This window comes from Chrysochloris asiatica, unplaced genomic scaffold (assembly GCF_000296735.1).
Source record: "Chrysochloris asiatica unplaced genomic scaffold, ChrAsi1.0 scaffold00141, whole genome shotgun sequence".
Taxonomy (NCBI): Eukaryota; Metazoa; Chordata; class Mammalia; order Afrosoricida; family Chrysochloridae; genus Chrysochloris; species Chrysochloris asiatica.
The window spans coordinates 7,291,466-7,310,345 of NW_006408659.1; the positions used below are offsets into that span (position 1 = coordinate 7,291,466).

Below are 18,880 nucleotides of genomic sequence, written 5' to 3' on the forward strand. Positions count from 1 at the left end.
ACTCAATTCATGACAAAAAGTAGAAAAAAAACAAAACAACAAATTTTTAGATAGATAGATAGATAGATAGATAGATAGATATAGGTATAGATATAGATATAGATAGATATAGAGAGAGACCACGCTTGGCTATGGCCCTTAGTCACCTATGAAGTCTGAAAATGAGTTCACACTCATCAATTTTTAACCAAACAATAGACAGGTGTATAAGGGGAGTAATAACTCTAGAGAGGTACACACACCTTAAAATAATCAACCATCTGAGATCAAAAGAGCAGCTTTTACCCAAGGACAAAGTCCAGAAGGGGTGAAGGAAGAAAAAGGAATGAAAACAGGAAACACGTGGAGGAAGTGGGATAAGTGTTGTTACACAGTGGGGATTACAATCAAGGAGATTAAACAAAATGTGTATGAATTGTTGAATGGAAAACTGATGTGCTCTGTAAACCTTCACCCAACTCATCATAAAAAAAGTTAAAAAATAAATAAAAGATTAACAACAACAATGAAATAAATGCAAAATAAAACGGTTGTCCAATCTTATCTCTCTCCCCAGCTTGGTGGAGCAGAGACCCTTTGCTTTTCTCTTTATATTTTGCACATTCTTTTACTTCAGAAGGCTTTCTTTGTAGTTTGCTTTTTTCTTATCCTGCCTTCAAAAGAGCAACAAATCCCAGTGCCATCGTTCAGACTTGACTTTAAAGGGGGGTTTGAAAAGCACCCTTCTTACTACAAGAAGCTGAGAATATTGAAATTTTTGGTCTCAAGTGAATCTTTTATTACTTTAAACTGAGATAAAAAAAATTTTTTAAGTATCACAGTCATTGTCACAAGCATGTTAATACATCTATTTTGTGAGAAAGTATACACTACAAGTCATGCTATTAATTTCAACAGCATTCTAGCAGAAATTATAAACATTTTCAACTGTGTCAAATATTAATTAATAGTAAATTCTACTTTGTGCCTCTAGGTCAATTAATGGTGCCTTTCAGTGAAGTGGTAGAAAATAAACGAGGGCTGCTTCAGAAAACTGCCCTTCACTCCAATGACCATCAGCCCCTTCGGTTACCACTAAACTTCTCAGCTATTTTCTGTAGTTCCAAATCCATCGCAGCCAAGTTTTCAAGTTGTCTTTGCTGGAAAATACAGAAAAGTGGAGTCGTGAGGTCCTGGATCAGTTTATTTTGCTCCAATTTGACAAAGTATGAACAGGAGGGAGAATTTTAGGTCAGTGTCACCATGAAACTTGCTAGACATAAAGATGCTTGGGCCCATCCTGTGACCATCTGAATCAGAAACAAGCCCTCATGAATCTGACACACATTCAAATTTGAAAAGCACTGACTTACACAATCAATATTAGGGGAAAACTGTTTGGGCAGGTACCGCTTTGATAATGTTACCTTCCCTAGATTTCTGATTGCCCTAGAGCACAAGCAACCCCTTTCATCCAACCTTACAGGAGCTAATAAAGACAGAACTCAAACTCATAGCTGCCCTAAAGGACAAAGTAGAAGTGTCTCAGGGTTTCCAAAGCTGTAAATCTTTACAAAAGCAGATTACCCCATCATTCTCCAGTGGAGAAGCTGGTAGGTTCAAACTATCAATCTTTTGTTTAGCAGCCAAACACTGAGTCACTGTGACATCAGAACTCCTTAAGAAAGAACAATTCATTTCTATATTACCTGTTCTCCTACCCTGGGAGATACTAATGAACCATCAAATGGCTAAGGAGGAACCACCAGAATAGTGGCTGTTAAGCTTGGCTAAACATTGGAATCACCTGGAAGCTTCTAAAATTCTGATACCCAGGCAGCATCTGGTCCCTATTAAGATAAATCTATGGTTGGATTCAAGGCATTAGTTTTGCTTTCTGCTTTTTCAAGTGCCTCAGGTGATTCCAATGTGCAGCCAGGCATGTGCAGCCAGGCTTGTGAACCTCTGCACTAGAAGAGGTGGGCAGGTATGTGAACAATGACTGAAAATGAATTCCAGAGATTATCTTTTCTCCACTGTTAGGGATACATTCTCATAATGATTTTAGTCTTCCCACTAACTTCCCCATTCATATTGGATAGTCTTGGACATCATTTATTAATATAGACCGTTTAAATTTCAAACAAATGCGAGAAACTGTACCTCTTCCTCAGTGAGAACTCTTTGGTTGGCCCTGTCCTTTTCATTTTCTGCCACTTGACGTGTACTCAGTGGTTCCTCAGAGTCATAGAAGTCTGGAAATTCAACTGCCTTCTTCCTATAGTGTAGGAGCTGGTCCAGTTCAGCCACCCTGTCATACTGCCTTTTCAGTTCCAGCTTGGGGGTCCTGGCAAGGTTTCTCTTCTCATATCCCCAGTTCACATCCTCCTCAAAGGGTTTTTTCTCCCACCAATCGTAGTTGTATTCTGGAAAGAAATTTTTCTCATTCAGGGTCAGCCCATTTTCCTCTTCATTCTCAAGAAAATTGTCATCCATGTTGTCCTTTCTGTCAAAATGGCTGCTCTTCCACTGGGTAGGATCATAGTATGGGCTGAGCAGCTCCCCTAGTCGCTTTCTCTTTTCAGCAGTGTGATGGGGAAAATAGTGTTTCTCTTGAAGGTAAGCTTCTTCCCTATTCTCTTTACTGTCTTGCAGATCCTCCTGCCCCTGCCACTTGCCTTGGACTCCATCTTCACCATTTCCCTCACCATAGCTGAGGTAATTTCTGTCCTGCTCTTTCCATTCACCCTGTGGATGTCTTCTTGCTTTGTCCATCAGAGTTTCTGGAACATGGTGGTATCCTTCTCCCAAAAACTTTTTCTCTTCTCTGGTGTCAGGAGCAGAATAGGCACTTGGATCTCCACCCCTGCCTCTGTGATAAAGTCCCTTCCCTGCTTCATGGCCTTTTACTTCCTCACTTTCCTCACTATATCTCTGTGCAATGTTGTCAAGTTCAGAGTTGGGGTGATTTCTCTTGTCCTCCTCCTCCTGGCTCTCCTCACTGTGAGGCCTTGGAACCCTATACTCTTCACTTCCTCTGCCTCCATATCTTTCCTCCTCCAGGTCTTCTGGAGTTTGGGCACCTGGGTAATTTCTCACTTCTCCATATTTGGGTTCTTCCTCTGACGCCATAAAGTGGGTTATATGGTAGTCCTTCTTTTCTCCTAAACTTGCCATGCCCATGTTTGAGTCCTCAGGTCCCCCAATGGAGTGTCTCCTTTCCTCAGAGGGAGGTTTCCCTTCTTGAGAAAACCTGTCAGACCTGCTCCGCCCATGATGGTGTTTCTGCCTCAAGCGTTTGACCACCTCAGCAGTGGCATTTTCCTCACTTTCCTCAGATTCTTCTTGGCTCCCAGGTTGGCTTTTCGACTCTTGGGAGTGTTTCTCCTGGCTCCTTTCCACCTCCTCTCTACTTGCTTGACTGCTTTCGTCTGGGCTGTGTGTCTCCTCATGACTGTTTGTCTCCTCTCTGCTGTGTGTCTCTTCCTCAGGGTGCCTTGGAGACTGTTTGTCATATCTGGCCACTAACTCCTCATTATTTTTAAGTGAAGCATGGTTTCTGTTGTTGAGAAAGGCATTTTGTGTCTCTCCTAACTCTCCAAGGTATTTCTTTTCATTATCTTCTCCATGTTCCTTTTTCTGGTATTCCTCTCTATCCTCTTCCTCCACCTTCTTGGAATGGTGTGTCTTTGTTTCTTCAGAGACTTGACTGGCAGAGGGATAAAGGCTCCCTTGAGCCTCACCTGCTTCCTCTCTGCTGTGCCCACCTCCTAATGCCCATTTCTCATTGTCTTCCTTTGTTGGGTCTTGTCTGTCTTCCTTCCCTGGGGCTACCATTTCCTCCCTACTGGAGGGTGTGTGGGCTTCTAAGGCATCCTTTGAGTCTCTTAACAATCTTACTTCAAACTTTTTGTTTTCATTTTCACTTTTCTCTTCATCTTTGACTTCTTTTCCACCTATAATGAAAATACAAAATTGGTTGTGGTTCAATAAATACTAGCTTAGGTAATCACTATAAATCCCAGAGACACTGAAATTTGCTTGGATTTTTTTTTTTTTAAGTTAATAAGAAGGATCTCTGGTAGTGTAGTTGTTACGAATTGGGCTGCGAACCTCAGAGTCAGCAGTTCAAAACTACCAACTGTTCTGCAGGAGAAAGAGGCGGCTTTCTGCTCCCATAAAGATTTACAGCCTCAGACACCCTGTACAGGGTCGCTATGATTCAGAAGTGACTCCACGGCACATAACAACAACAACAATAAGCAATATATTCAGATACCTTTGAAAAACAAGTTGTGTGAAAACTTCTTGGTTATCTAACAATAAGTTCCTTTTATTTCCATATTTTCGTAATACCCAACCAGCATCTTTCATTGGTACTGCTGGTGATTGTTAAGTGTTCTTGAGTTGATTTGATTCATAGTGACTCTGTAAAGGGTTTTCAAGGAGCAGCTGATGGGTTTGAACCACCAACCTCACAGTTAATAGTTCAGTGCTTATCCTACAGCACCATACCAGGAGTCCTTTCATTGGTACTTTCAGAGATAAAAATGAAATGCAGAGGTGGATTTATGAAATACCACAATTTAGAAACAGAGGAAACCTTAGAATTCAGCCAGTTCAAACTTCCTTTTCTTACTTGTGGGCATTGAGGTTCAAAGATGTATAATTCTAGATTATTCTTTCCATACTCTAAGTGGTAGTGGTTGTGTGCCACCAAGTGGGTTCAAACTCATAGTGACCCTGTATATGATTTCTGAGTCTGTAGATCTTTATAGGAGCAGAAAGCCTAGTCTTTCTCCTGTGGAACAACTGGTAGATTCAAACTTCTGACCTGTGGTTAGCAGCCCAGCTCATAATCCATTATGTTACCAGGGCTCCTTACTTACTCTGAGTGGTGGGTGAAAAGTTAGCTTAGGTGACTGGTTCTAACGACCATCCAGCTAAACAGATTAAGCTAGATAGTCAAAATGGGATATATATCAGGATTTACTGTGGATTTAAAAAAAAAAAAATCCGTTTTTTATTATACAATCAATGATGTAGAATCCATCTAGCAACAAGTGACAATGAAACTTAGTAAGTACCCATAAGAATGGTATAAATTTCGTCTCTGAGAAAATGGCACTGAAGTAGGAAGGACTATTTCTTCCTTCATTCGGGTCCTGTTCACCCAACAAGTTCTCAGATGTTGAGGAAAAAGGATGAACTTCAGTATTCTGAGGTATCTTTGTGCTTAATGAGACCTCAGAAGAGGTTACAACTGATATTTTAATGAAATATTTTTCTCCCCCACCTTTTCCTAAGGCTGATAGCTCTTTGCTAAATCTTACTTAGCTCCAGGGTGCCCCATGAAAGAAGATATACACTTTTTGAGTTATTAACAGGGGTGCTTGAATACTGACTTATATCACTGAGTTCCAATAGAAAGCATAAGCTCAACCTGCTTTAGGTCTCCATCTGTGCTGTCCAATGAGAAACTCAACAGTCCTTTGTGACTATCGAGCACCCGAAATCTGGCTCATGCAATTAAAGTATACAATACACACCAGATTTCAAAGACTTTATATGAAAAAACAAAACTAAGAATACCTCAGTAATTGTTAGATCAGTTACATGTTGAAATGATATTTTGAATATGTTAGGCTAAATAAAATATATTATTAAAATTATTTTCACCAGCTTTCTTTTACATCTTAAATATGGTTATGAGAAAATGTGAGATTATGTTGGTGGCTCACAATAGATTTCTAGGGAACTGTACCGATGAGACATCTTGAACTCCTTATTTGCAAAATAGAAAAAAATTGTTTCGCATAAATATCCTAGAAGTAGTGGATCGGATCGGTCTGTCCTCTCTGTATGATAACATTCTCATATCTTATAAGACAATTGGGAAGTTCTGACCTTATACACCAGACACCTGAGGGCTAGCCCATCACCAGCTTCTGTTTGGGGGAGAGCCAGTGGCTGTGCATGTAGCATTGAATGAGGCAAGCCAGAGCAGGTAGGGAGGCTGTGGACAGATCTGACGTCATTCTGAAAGTTAGCTGAAAGAGCCAATCAGATAGGATTGTGGCTTCCAGGGCCTGAGGCTAGACGGCCCATTTCCTACTACAGGTCAGCGGTTCGAAACTACCAGCTGTTCCGCGGGAGAAAGATGAGGCTTTCTACTCCCGTAAAGATTTACACCCTCGGAAACCCTATACAGGGTCGCTATGGGTCGGAACCGACTCGATGGCACATAACAACAACAACAATAGGTACATGGGGTCCTAAGTGTACAGAACAGAAGAATTTTTATTTTCCCCTGTTAACTGTTTTTGCCTTTAGCGGCTTGCGCCTTGAGGCTTAGCACTTCCTGCCAAATTTAGCTTTAAGCTTCGCCAGGTGAGCCTGGAGGAGAACCGTGATTAGCAGCACACAGTCATTGTCTATCTGTAAAAAAAGGTGTAAAGCTCACTTTTACTTTCAAGTAAAAAGGAGAAATGCACCCCCCCCCATACCTAACTCAAGTGAAAAGAGGGAAGTGGACTCTCCATCCCTGACTCTTGCATTGTAAGGATGGTTAGGCCAATCTTGGCCAAAGTTATTCTTGTACCTCTTAGAAGTTGGATTACATATTCCCTAAGGGTTGGCACTGACTTGACTGCACTTAGCAACAACAACAAGGACTAGGAGTATAAGTTATAGCGCTATAGAATCAGTCCTGGACTTTGAACCACAAGGTCAGCACTTCAAACCCACCAGCTGCTCCTTGGAAACTCTATTCAGGATCACTATTAGTCAGAACTGACTTGATGGCACTTAACAACAACAAGGTCTCTTTGGAGTCCCGCGGTGACACTGTAGGATAAGCACCGAACAGCTTATCCAAGATCAGTGGTTCAAACTCACCAGGCTGCTCCTTGGAAACCCTACACAGGGTTGCTATGAGTCAATATCAACTTGATGGCACTTACCAACAACACAGTCTCTTCAGGCCATAAACCTCTGACATTCTTCTCTACTCCCCAGATATTCATTTGCCCAGTAAGTGCCTGCTGGCTCAAGAGAGTGGGGGAGGAGATGGGATGGGGTGTGAGGAAGACCATGTGATGGAATTTATTGATCTGAGAGCTAAGACATACCAGCAGGAGTGAAAATCAGAATGGGGCAGAGGTTGAAAACTAGTGGTCCAAGGTGAGAGTTCTGTTTGAACTAAAAACACTGAAATTCAAATTCAAAGGAAATATTTAAATAGTAGAGAATGAAATTTAAAATCCAAACTTATAACTTCTTTTGAAAAAAATCAGAATAGCGAATCTGTTTTTTCACAACAGGGTTGGTGATGTTAAGTGTGGTTGAGTTGGTTCCAACTCATAGTGACCCTGTATAGGGCCTCCAAGGAGTGGCTGGTAGATTTGAATCACTGATTTTGTGGTTAGAAGTCAAGTGCTTATCTACAATGCCATGCCAAGACAATAGAGTTAGAGCTGAGAAATATCTGCCCCCTCCCAAAAGGAGCTCATGCAGTTTAGGAGTCACTTCCCATGCTGCCTCACTGATTTATTTGTCTGTTCCTGCTTGCCATTTGAGTCTGCAACCCCAGAGGGTTCTGAACCCTTAAACCCTTCCCATCGCAGCATTAGATTATTCTCTGAGTAAATCTCCAGAGTCCTTACAGATATGTGTCTTTTGCGATGTCCTTTGACCTCTATCATTGGATCATCCCTTCATTTTTCTTCAAGGAAACAGGCCCAGAAAGGCAAAGGGTATTCACTAGAGTTACCCAGCCACTGAATGGCAGAGCAGGGACTATCTCATATGCCCCCCAGTCCATTTGGAAGCAAAGTGGAAGGTAAAGTAGAGGGAGCAGGGGTAAGATTCCATGCAGGGATACAGATATGTCTTCAGTGGATATTCTTACTCTTCTTCAAGACTTGGCGGCACTCAGGGGTGATGGGTGGAGCGTTGGACTTCAACAGAGCATTCGAGAGGACCTCGATGATGCAGCGAGTCACCTGGGGGAAAACCCAAAAGCAGGTTGTCAAAAGCTGGGATCACTGGGAAGAAGATTACTCAATTCAGAGTTGCTGTCGAGGGAAACTTGACTATGTGACCTGAGCGGATGCAAAATCCTTAGAGCAGGAATACAGATGTCCAGGACAGCAACAAAGCCTCCCAGTACATGGAGAAAAAAAGGAGAAGCTTCTACATGGAACAATGCAAGAAGGCATTGGTTTAAGATTACTCTGAGAAGGGAAACAAGGTGGAAAGAAAAGGCTGTGATGACACGGTTATCCTCAAGGACACTTAAACATCCAGGAAGGCTGTGGGAACCCAGAACACAAGGGATACCCCTTCAGTCCCATGCTCCCCGGGATGAACATCTGCTTTTGTAAGCTTATTGTTATAAGGTTTCTTTTGTTTGGTTAGGGAGTGAAAGAATCTAGTGTCTAGATTCTGGAGTTATATTGCAACTTACCATTTCTTCATTGTGGTTTCTGTTATCCACTGGCACAGAACTGACAGCTTTGAAAGGGAAAAAGAATTAGAAATGGCTTGAGTTTATTTTTTAAAACAATGTGAACCCAAACTTGCAAAATAATCTGCACATTACTCAGACAAATGGGTAGTTCTGGAGCTGAGTAGAGTGAAGACCGCTGAAGAACATTGTCCCAGGGGTCAGAACATGTTGGCTCTAAACAACTGGACAGTGACTCAGAGAGTGAATGTGTGTGTGTGGACTGGAGTAGTAAGGAAAAGGGACCTTTGTGTTTATAAAAACAAACAACCTCAACTTAAAACACAGAAGAATCTTTGGGGTGATGGGAATGGTCTATACCTTAACTGGGGTATTAGTTATATAGGTCAAAACTCATAGACGTCTACTTCACTGACTGTACACTGTCCTTCAATTGAAAAGAATTTAGACTCCATACACATTTCAACATTCCACGAATTCAGTGAGAGAGGTTTATGGCCAAGGCCAAGGAAAAGATCGATACCATTCTCTCTCAGCTTCTACTCATCATTCCCTCTTCCTCCAACTCTGTGATTAGTTGTGTATTCAATCTTATTTGGACATGTATAAAATTTGGCAGTTCTACAGGTTTGCTGGTGTGGCACTGATGACCAGCACTGGACTGCAAACCACGGTGTTGACAGTTCAACCTCACCAGCTGCTCCTTGGAAACCCTAAACAGGGTCACTATGAGTCAGAACCATTCAAAGGCACTTAACAACAACAATAGGCATTACTAGGAGTATGGTATCTCTGTAGGATAAGCACTAGGCTGTTAACCACAAGATCGGTGGTTCTAGCCCACCAGCTGCTCTGCAGGAGAAAGATGAGGCTTTCTACTCCCATAAAGATTTATAGCCTCAGAAACTCTATACAGAGTCACTATGAATTGGAACAGACTTGAAGGTACTGAACAATAGCAATAATAAACTGGTATCACAAAGAATATAGTTTAGGCATTTATCTAGGTATATACTTTCATACAAGGAGCTCTGATGTGTAGTGGTTATGAATCAGGCTGCTAATCCCACGGTCAGCAGTTAGAAACTGCCAGCTGTTCTGTGAGAGAAAGATGAGGCTTTCTGCTCCTGTAAAGATTTACAGCCTCGGAAATCCTGTACAGGGTCTCTATGAGTTGGAACCAACTCCATGGCACATAACAACAACAACAACATACATTCATACATACACAGATATATTTTCCCAGAAATAAGTCTTCAAATCACCTGACTGACAAATTTGTAAAATGAAGACACTATCTTAGAAATTCTATTTTCAGGTTGCTATAGAAATTAAGTAATAGAGTAAATGAGTGTTAAAAAGACATGGTATAAGAATTGTAAAACTTCAGATAGCTGAAAGTCTTAGACATTTTCTGAAGAGTGGATGTTCTTCGTGAAACACTGATCTGATAAAAGAAAATGACATTTAGATTTAGGTCACACTAACCAAAAAATTCTCACTACTGGACCAGTAAATAACATCACAATAAATGGATAAAAGATTGAAGTTGTCAAAGACTTCATTTTGCTTGGATCCACAATCAACACTCATGCAAGCAGCAGTCAAGAAATCAAGCAATGTACTGCATAGGCAAATCAGCTGCACAAGACCTCTTTAAAGTGTTCAAGGGCGAAGATATCAATTTGAGGACAAAGGTGCACCATGGCATTTTAAATAGCCTCATAAGCATGTGAACAATGCACAATGAATGAGGATGAAGCAGATTTAATGCATGGTGTTGTTATGGTGTTGCAGAAGAATACTGAAAGTATCATGGACTTTCAGAAGAACACACAAATCTGTGTTGGAAGAAGTACAGCCAGAATGCTCCTTAGAAGCCTGGATGACAAGACTTCATCTCTCATACTTTGGACATGTTATCAGGAGGAACCAGTCCCTGGAGAAGGACATCATGCTTGGTAAAGTGGAGGGTCAGAGAAAAAGAGAAAGACTCCAGTGAGATGGATTTGCACAGTGGCAGCAGCAATGGGCTCAAGTGTAACAACTGTGAGGATGGTGCAGGACCAGGCAATGCTTCATTTTTGTTGTACTAGGGTCGCTTTGAGTCAGAATAGACTAATGGCACCAACAATGACCACAACAATCTGCACGTTAGGCAACAGTTAGGTAAAAATCATGTGGGGGAGTCTAAAGCAAAGTAGAGCAAATATTAAATTTATTGGTAAATAGGAAAAACACTTTAATATAGCCAATTTGTGGTTGGCATCCAATATAGGACATTTTGAAAGTAATTTCTTACATCAAAGAGGAAACATGGAGCTTCCATTCCTTCAGTCTGTTTATACGTGATTTGGAGTTAGACACTCTTACTTGTGGGGTTTGGTCAGTAAAGAAGTTACTGGAATCACCAAGAGTTTGTTCTATGATTAGAGCTATGGAAGAAAATAGTTATTGGATGCTTGAATTAATTATGTAAAGATTTTTAAAATGCAAATTTAAATTCCAAATAGAGAATGACATGCTATATTAAGGGATTTGAAAGTAGGCCAAATTGGGTTGAGGAAACAACACAATGCTGCTAAAATAATTCCAAAAATGATCCAGTGCTGATGGGGCTATATATAGGTCTACAAATGTCCATGAAAAAGTCAGAAAACCATTTGATTGAATGCCCTCCTCCCCAGTGTATAAATGCATTGACATGTGTGAAAATACATGTGTGTACACACATCAGATGTTCTTCCCTTGTTATTACTGTTGTTAAGTTTTGTGGAGTTGGTTCTGACTCAGAGCAACCCTGTATAACATTTCCAAGGAGCGGCTGGAGGGTTTGAACTGCCCACCTCAGGGTTAGCAGTTCAATGCTGATCCTACAGTGCCACACCAGGATTCCTAGCAATGTCTAAGCATAATTTGGAAATGAATGCTATCTTAAGTCCATTATAAATGAAATCTAGTATGTATACAAGGAAGACATCTGAGGAATTAGTAATATTCTACTTCTTGTTCTGTGGGCTGGTTACACAGGTGTGTCCATGTTACGAAAAAATCACTAATCTACATACTTATGATCTATGCAATTTCTATATGCATATTATAATTCAATAAAAGGTTTAAAACAAATCAAATCTAAGCCCTCCAAACCCTTCTCTTCTATCCACCCAAAATTGACAAAGACCTGTTGCTCCTCCCCCCAAGAAAATATCCTCCCCCAATTCACTTCCTCTACAAAAACATATAATTGTTTTATATTATATGTTAGCCATGACTATAATTGTTGAGATTGTTGCTAAGTGCTGTTGAGTCGATTCCGACCCATAGTGACCCTGTATAGGTTTTCCAAGAAGCAGCTGGTGAACTTGAACCACTGACCTTGCAGTTCAAATGACTTTGCAATCTGACGCATTAGCTAACAGCGCTACACCAGGACTCCATGACTAATACTTCATAAAGTTTGTGGAAAAAAATGGAATTAAGAGATAATGGAAATTTTCCATGAACTTTTCAAAACATCCTTATAATTAATTGGAGTTCTGGTGTGGCGCTGTAGGATAAACACTGGACCGCAATGTTGGTTTGAACCTCAAGATTGGCAGTTCAATCTTGCTCCTCAGAAACCCTACACAGGGTCGCTATGAGTCAGGACTGACTCAGTGACACTTAACAACAAACAATAACAATTAATTACCTCCCTTTTTACTCTCAAGACTTTCTCTGATCAAGCTTGTTTGTGAATCTGTACCAATGTTATATTTCCCTTCCCCCACTTTGTCTGAAATCATGTAAGGGGAGATATGGAATTCTCCTAAAGCACCACCAAGTCCATAATACCATATGAAAAGAGGCATTTAACAACTGCTGACATAAAAGGACTATACTTTAGTTATTTACATTTCATGAAATTCTGCCCACTTACAATGGGCATTTGAAATGCCTGTCTTCTGAAGAACTGCTTTAGGAGATTTTCATTTTACAGTGCAATTTTCTTTCTCTTTCAAAACTGCTTTGAGTCTTTTTCCATTTTTACTTTGTTCTGTGTAACCCTTATTCCACTAGAGAAGCTCAAAGCATTTACATATAGGTCCATCTCCACCATTCTCCTGGCATTCCCTGAGACTAGACAACAGGGATTATGGGTAGAAAAGCCCAGTGTAGAGAATTATTCTAGGTCCTTGAGACAAGAGCTAGCTGGGGAAAGAGCAAAGGTCTGGGTATCATCAAAGGAAGCTGCTCAAAATGCATGACCAGCACCTGATCTTTTCTCCCCAAATGCTTGGTCTCAAGTTTCTGCCCCAACTCCCACTAATTAATTGCATATCATAGGACACAACCTAGAAATGAAATACTTCATTTACTCATCTTACTCGATTTTCGTTTTTAAAGCATGAGTTGAGATCTATTTCAGTTGTTTCCAAAGGCCTCAAGTTATCCAGTTTGCCGAATCATTTGCAGTGTTTGAGAAGCGGCTAAAGAGCTATGAAGGCCCTGAGGGTTCTTTCTGAAATGCAGTGCAGACAAAATCCAAGTGCCACCCAAAGCCCAGTATGGTAGGCCATTCTTGTATTCCCCACAGTACTGTTATTTTGGAAGATCCTACCGTGGAACTTGCTCCTTCCAGCTGAACTCTGTAAACTCCTTTGGAAAGGAGTAACAATGAGAAAATTACTTCCCTCATGAACAAGGAAGTATGCTTTTTTTTTTAAATCCAGTTTTTCCAAACCTATTTGTAATACAGTTTTTTGTATTTTTTTATTTTTATTTTTACTGTTGTTGTAGTTGTTAGGTGCTTTTGAATAAATTCCTACATATAGGGACCCAATGCACAACAGAAGAAAACACTGCCAGGTCCTGCCCCATCCTCACAATGTTGCTATGCTTGAGTCCATTGCTGTCACTATGCCAGCCCTTCGTGTTTGAGATCTTTCTCTTTTTTGCTGATCCTCCACTTTACCAAGTATGATGTCTTTTCTGACAACATGTCCAAAGCATGAAAGACAAATTCTAGCCATCTGGCTTCTAAAGAGCATTATTGCTGGACTTATTGCTAATGCTTTTATTTTCCCCCACAAATGTAAAATAACTATCTTTTAGAGGCTTTTTTTAAATTACTGGTATTGACAAAGTAATGTTGTTGTTGTTGTGAAATGCCATTCAGTTAGTTCTAATTCATAGCAATCCTATAAACGGTTTCCTAAAAGCAGCTGCTGACCTTGAACCATGGACCTTGCAGTTCAAACCGACCAGTGCATTTTCCTGCAACACCACATCTGGACTCCAAGAAAGCAACAGCAATCATATTTGTTGAGGAGGGGGGCGAGGTGGAAAGAAAAAATTTTCTAACTCTAAACAACTCATGCTTATTATAGAACAGTCCTGTTTCTTTGACTGAGGCTCTTCACTTGTTTTTAATAGAAAGAAATTAGGCTCTGCTTGTAAAAGTACATTGTGCATCTTGTGCGACATCTAAGAGCCATTATATTGCTTTTAATAGAATCTGTGACAGAAAAGCAATAGCCAAAGGCATGCTGGCTACTGTTACAGCAGCTTATGTTATTTTTTATATAAATTAACATTCAGGAGGCACAAAAGAAAGTCTAATGATTACTTTAAAAGTGAAGTACTCAAATAATAGAACAATTTACTAGCAATGTTGTTGTTATAAGTGCTGTTGAGTCAGCTCTGACTCATTGCGACCCTGTGTAGGGTTTCCGAGGAATGGCTGCTGAATATGAACCACTGACCTTGCGGTTCAAGCTGACCTTGGGGTCGAGTGCTTATCTTATGGTGCCACACTAGGGCTCCTTATAATAAATCTAAGAATAACTTCTAAAGTATTAATTGTTGTTGTTGTTGTTAAGTGCCATCGAGTCGGGTCCGACCCATAGCGACCCTGTACAGGGTTTCCGAGGGTGTAAATCTTTACGGGAGTAGAAAGCCTCATCTTTCTCCCGCAGAGCGGCTGGTAGTTTCGAACCGCTGACCTTAAGGTTCGCAGCCCGATTCGTAACCACTACGCTACCAGAGCTCATAAACAATCAAGGTTTAGTACCAGATTGAAAATGTAGTTTTATTTTATGCTACGTATACTATAAAATTATAAAGGCAAGTAACATCTTGTGAATGCAGAAACTATCTTACCTAGTTTGATTTGGAGAGCATGTGGTTACTTCACTCAAGTAATAGAGTACAGTAACTACTTTGGATGGTTGCGACTCTCCCTCCAGAAGCTCTTAAACTAGGAAATGAACCATATGGTTTCCTGATGTTTCTTCCAGTCCTGTGATTTTGATAAATAACAAACTCTACTTGAAGAATATCATGTCTCATTGCCAGGATCTCAGGAGAGAGAGGTAGCTAGGGAATGACTGCTAAGGGATGGGATTTCTTTTGGGGATGAGGAAAATGTTCTGAAATGTGATAGTGGCGAAGGTTGCACCATCTGTGAATATACTAAAACCAATGAATTACACATTTCAAAAGGGTGAATTTTATGGTATGTAAATTATATCTTAAAATAATTGAAAAATAAGATAATTCTCTATTTTGGCTGCTATTACAATATGAAGCCTTATTAAAATATTCCCTTGCATAAGAGATCTGTAAGTATTTTACCACGATAGTTAAATAAGTCTCACAATTGTCACTGTTTTCCTGGTTTGTAGTACAATGCATAGCACAGCTTAAGCCTTATAATCAGTTTCTTTCACTTTTCTCTTAAAAGTGTTTGAACCACCAAGGATACTTAATTATTGCTTAGATTTTCTTTAATTAAAATTACATAATTTCTAGGAAGTCTGTAGGATAACAAGAATTTTAGAAATTACTGCAGTATGTAGCATGCAATAAAATAAATTACACTAGCTTTAATTTTGTATCTTTATAATTTTGATCAAATAATTGTTGCCAGTGAAAGCTTCATATTTATTCATGGATGCCAGTACCCCAGTTCTAGTTAGGAATGTCAATCTCAGATGAGAACAATTTTCTATGAGGTCACAAAATAATCTAAGAAAATGTTGTTTATTCTAATGGCATACTTACTTCTTAATACCCATATGACCTTATTATTTTCAAAAAACACACTTTTCAAATATCCAGGGATTCTTTTTTTGAGGTTGAACCTGATTTTTAAAGATTAACTCCACAATCTTCCACACACACAGAGTCAAATATCTACTACTTAAAATATTATACTCCCAAGTTCCACTAAAAAAATTCTTTTTTCTACCCCATGAATCCTTTTTTGTGGATATTTTATGTTGTAGTTAATTCCATAGACATAAAAGTAAAGATATCTAATGCAGCTTCCATTAATAACTAAAAAAAGAAAAAAGGGATACCTCTTTCCAGAAATAGAAATACAAAATAAGAAAAGCAGTATATTACACTTGTATATACAAACCTATTGTATTATGTATGATCATGTTAAGAAAAACTCTGTATCTTATATACAAGCTGGGCTTACTTTTATCTCATCATGCTTATATATAATAATAATAAAAAAGCAATTATGCAACTAGGCCTGTCTTCTGTGGTCATCTGACCATCTACAAACAAATCCTCAATTGCAGGTACAGAATCATACTATAGTCCCCTACAGATAGTATTTTGGAAGTGAACACAAAATGTGGACTTTCCTTGGAAGTGAGGGAATTTTTTTTTTTTTTTTTTTTTTTCTAGGAACATTAATTAAGAAAGGAAAAGTCTGACTCTCCTGTCTGGGCTAAGGAACCTTCTGGCTTTTTCCAAGTCATACGATGGGGCAGGGGAGGGAGTTTAAGGGGAATACCTAGGGAAGAGACAAAATGAAGAATCCCAAGTAAGAAGGGGAAACCCTCTTTCATCTTCCCTCTCTCTTAGCATCCGCCCCTAAGGATGCCAGAGCGGCAGGGCAGCCAGAGGCGGACGCTATCCATGGTGCTGAACGACCCACCGCGCCCACTCACCAGCCACCACCGCGGCTCCTAGGAGGCCAAGAAGCACCGCTGGCTGCATGGTCCCGGCTCGCCCACACCTTCGCAGAGAGAGGGTGGCGGCTGCACGGGTGAGGCAAGGTTCAGAAAGAAGGCGAGTTGGATATGCTCTGGGAAGCTAGCTGTGTGTCGCTGTCGCTGTCCCCGCGGTGTGGCTCGGTTGGCTCAGACCCCGCTCTTTTAAAGGGCAGGCGGGGGCTGCAGGGTGGGCAGCCGGGAAGCAGCGGCCCCTAGCTTAGCTCTGACGTCACGAGGAGGCCCCGGGGGCGGCACAAGAAGGCGGAAATTTACGACAGTCCAGTCGCCAGGGTGCGCAGGGTCTGGAGCGGGGGTTGGTAGGACCGCGGGCAGGGAAATGAGAAGGTTGAGGGGACGTAGGTAGAGCAGATCGAAACTGGGAAGAGAGACGCGGCTCAGATCCGCATCTCCCCCCACACGCCTCCAAATCTAAAAAGGTGCTTAAGGCTATGTGCATGTTTGTGGTTCTGGTGAAAGTGTGCATGACTAGGTCTGTTTTCTGTCCCCACTACCCAGCAGAGGAAAAGACAGGAAAAGAAAAGACGACTAACTAGTTGAGGAAAATGAACCATGATTTAAGAAATAAATGGTGCCGTCAGAGATTACAGGTTTTATATTTATCTGCTCATCCATGATTCTGTCATGACTCTCTGAATGCATAACATATACACACATGATTAAAAAATGGTATCAGTGTAAAAGGGGTTTATTATAAGTCTCACTTCCACCTCTACTGACCCCAGTTTCTCTCTTCAGAGTCAACAAGACTTGACTACTTTCTGTTAATTTAGTTTTTGTGATATGTTTATGGGCACCTTCTTTTGAATGAGCTGCACTGTATTACATTGAGTGAGCACATCAAAATTTATTTAACCAATCCCCTTCCTGATAAACACTTATTTATATTGTTACCCTTTGGCCTTTTATTACTCCTTTACAGCAAACAGAGCAATAGTCCCAGGGACTGGTAATGGCATTGGTGATCCTGACTTTTCTTGCACTGTGGGTAATAAACCTGCTTGCTAGAACTGGTGCATCCTATAAGCCCTGTGAATCCTCTCTTGCTTGAAAATTGAGATGTTGTTGTTAAGAGCCTCTGAGTCGGTTCTGAATCACAGAGACTTTGTATAGGGTTTCTGAGGAGTGACTGGTGCATTTGAACCGCCACCTGGCAGTTCAAATTGACCCTAGGGTCTAGTGTCTATCCGACAGTGCCACATCAGGACTCCTAAAATTGAGACTATTGTTATTGTGAAGTGTCGTTGAGTTGGTGCTGACTCATAGAGACCCTGTATAGGGTTTCTGAGGAGCCACTGGTGAACTTGAACCACCGACCTTGTGCTCAAACTGACTTTGCAGGCCAGTGATTTAATCCACAGCTCCACACCAGGACTCCAAAATTGAGATAGGAGAGTATTTTATTATTATGTGTTACAGAAAGGTGAAAATGGTTTCCAGAATGTTCTTTCCAGGATCCCTTCAGCCTAATGAGAAATGGAGGGAAAAGCAGCAGACAAGTGCTCTGAACAGAAAATGAAACGATCCAGAATCTTTTCTGATAACACAGGTCTTGGGGAGCACAATGAGCCTTTATTTGGGGTATCTTTCAGGAAAGGAAGATGTTTGAATACACAGCTAAAAGAGTTTTTGATTCCTTTAACTGAAAATTAATGAGGCTCATATTATTTTTGCATGGTTATGTTTTCCTGAAAAGGGCTGGGAATAATGTTTTCAAAACCACAGACACAGAATATTTACAAGAATAGTATTAAAAATGATATTAGTGGGATAACTGGGAAAATTTCAGTAAGATCTGTATATTTCAAAATCATATTGTACCAATGTTAATTACCTGATTTTGAGAATGGTATTATTATGTAAGAGACTGTCCTTGTTTTTAGGAAACACACATTGAAGCATCTACAGGTCAAGTATCATACATAAAATTTTCAAGTATTTTGGGGAAAAAGATAAGAGTTAGAATTTGAGGTGAAAAACATATGGAAATTTTTATACTTTTTACATTTTTCTGAAATCTGAAATAATTCTAAAACAAATAAAAAAGAATGTTCTTATCACAAAAGAGAGCGTTAAAACCTCTATAAAGCAATGGATTCAGAAATGTGAGATGCTGAGGAAGGGTCTTTTTTGGGTACAAATTTGTGAGAAGTTCTCATTCTACTGTTGTAAGTATAACCACATTTCAGCTTCTCTTCACAATACACTGATTGCCAATAATACTTTGAAATCTAGCTTCCTGGAGTATCCTGTTCCCAGTGCCCTCTTGCTTTCCAGTGCTTTCCCTCTATTTTTGTGTCCTTGAAAATCACAGGGTTAAATAATGTTAATGTAATCTATGGTTTCTCTGACTGGGCTTGAATTGAGTTTACTAGTCATCAAGACCAGTACTGATCTAGGAAAGATCATTCCATAGTTTTCA

At 40.2% G+C, this 18,880-nt stretch overlaps 1 protein-coding gene across 1 annotated transcript; it reads right to left on the reverse strand.

Moving 5' to 3' along the window:
- Window positions 1-1,055: 1,055 nt before the first annotated feature.
- CHGB (chromogranin B (secretogranin 1)) lies at window positions 1,056-16,447 on the reverse strand. The gene is made up of 5 exons (XM_006870407.1): window positions 16,396-16,447; window positions 8,447-8,493; window positions 7,889-7,982; window positions 2,143-3,935; window positions 1,056-1,139 (listed from the first exon to the last, which is right to left on the reverse strand). Exons 1-5 carry the CDS (start codon window positions 16,442-16,444, stop codon window positions 1,056-1,058), a joined length of 2,067 nt encoding a protein of 688 aa, XP_006870469.1. The 5' UTR covers window positions 16,445-16,447.
- Window positions 16,448-18,880: the final 2,433 nt, after the last annotated feature.

Excerpts from the sequence above, each read along its gene's own strand:
- CHGB (XM_006870407.1), bottom strand. The coding sequence starts at position 16,444 with ATGCAGCCAGCGGTGCTTCTTGGCCTCCTAGGAGCCGCGGTGGTGGCT. Across the intron at positions 8,494-16,395 it reads AGGAGCCGCGGTGGTGGCTG|CTGTCAGTTCTGTGCCAGTG; the intron begins GTGAGTGGGCGC and ends TCCCTTTCAAAG. Across the intron at positions 1,140-2,142 it reads GAGTTCTCACTGAGGAAGAG|CAAAGACAACTTGAAAACTT; the intron begins GTACAGTTTCTC and ends TGTATTTTCCAG.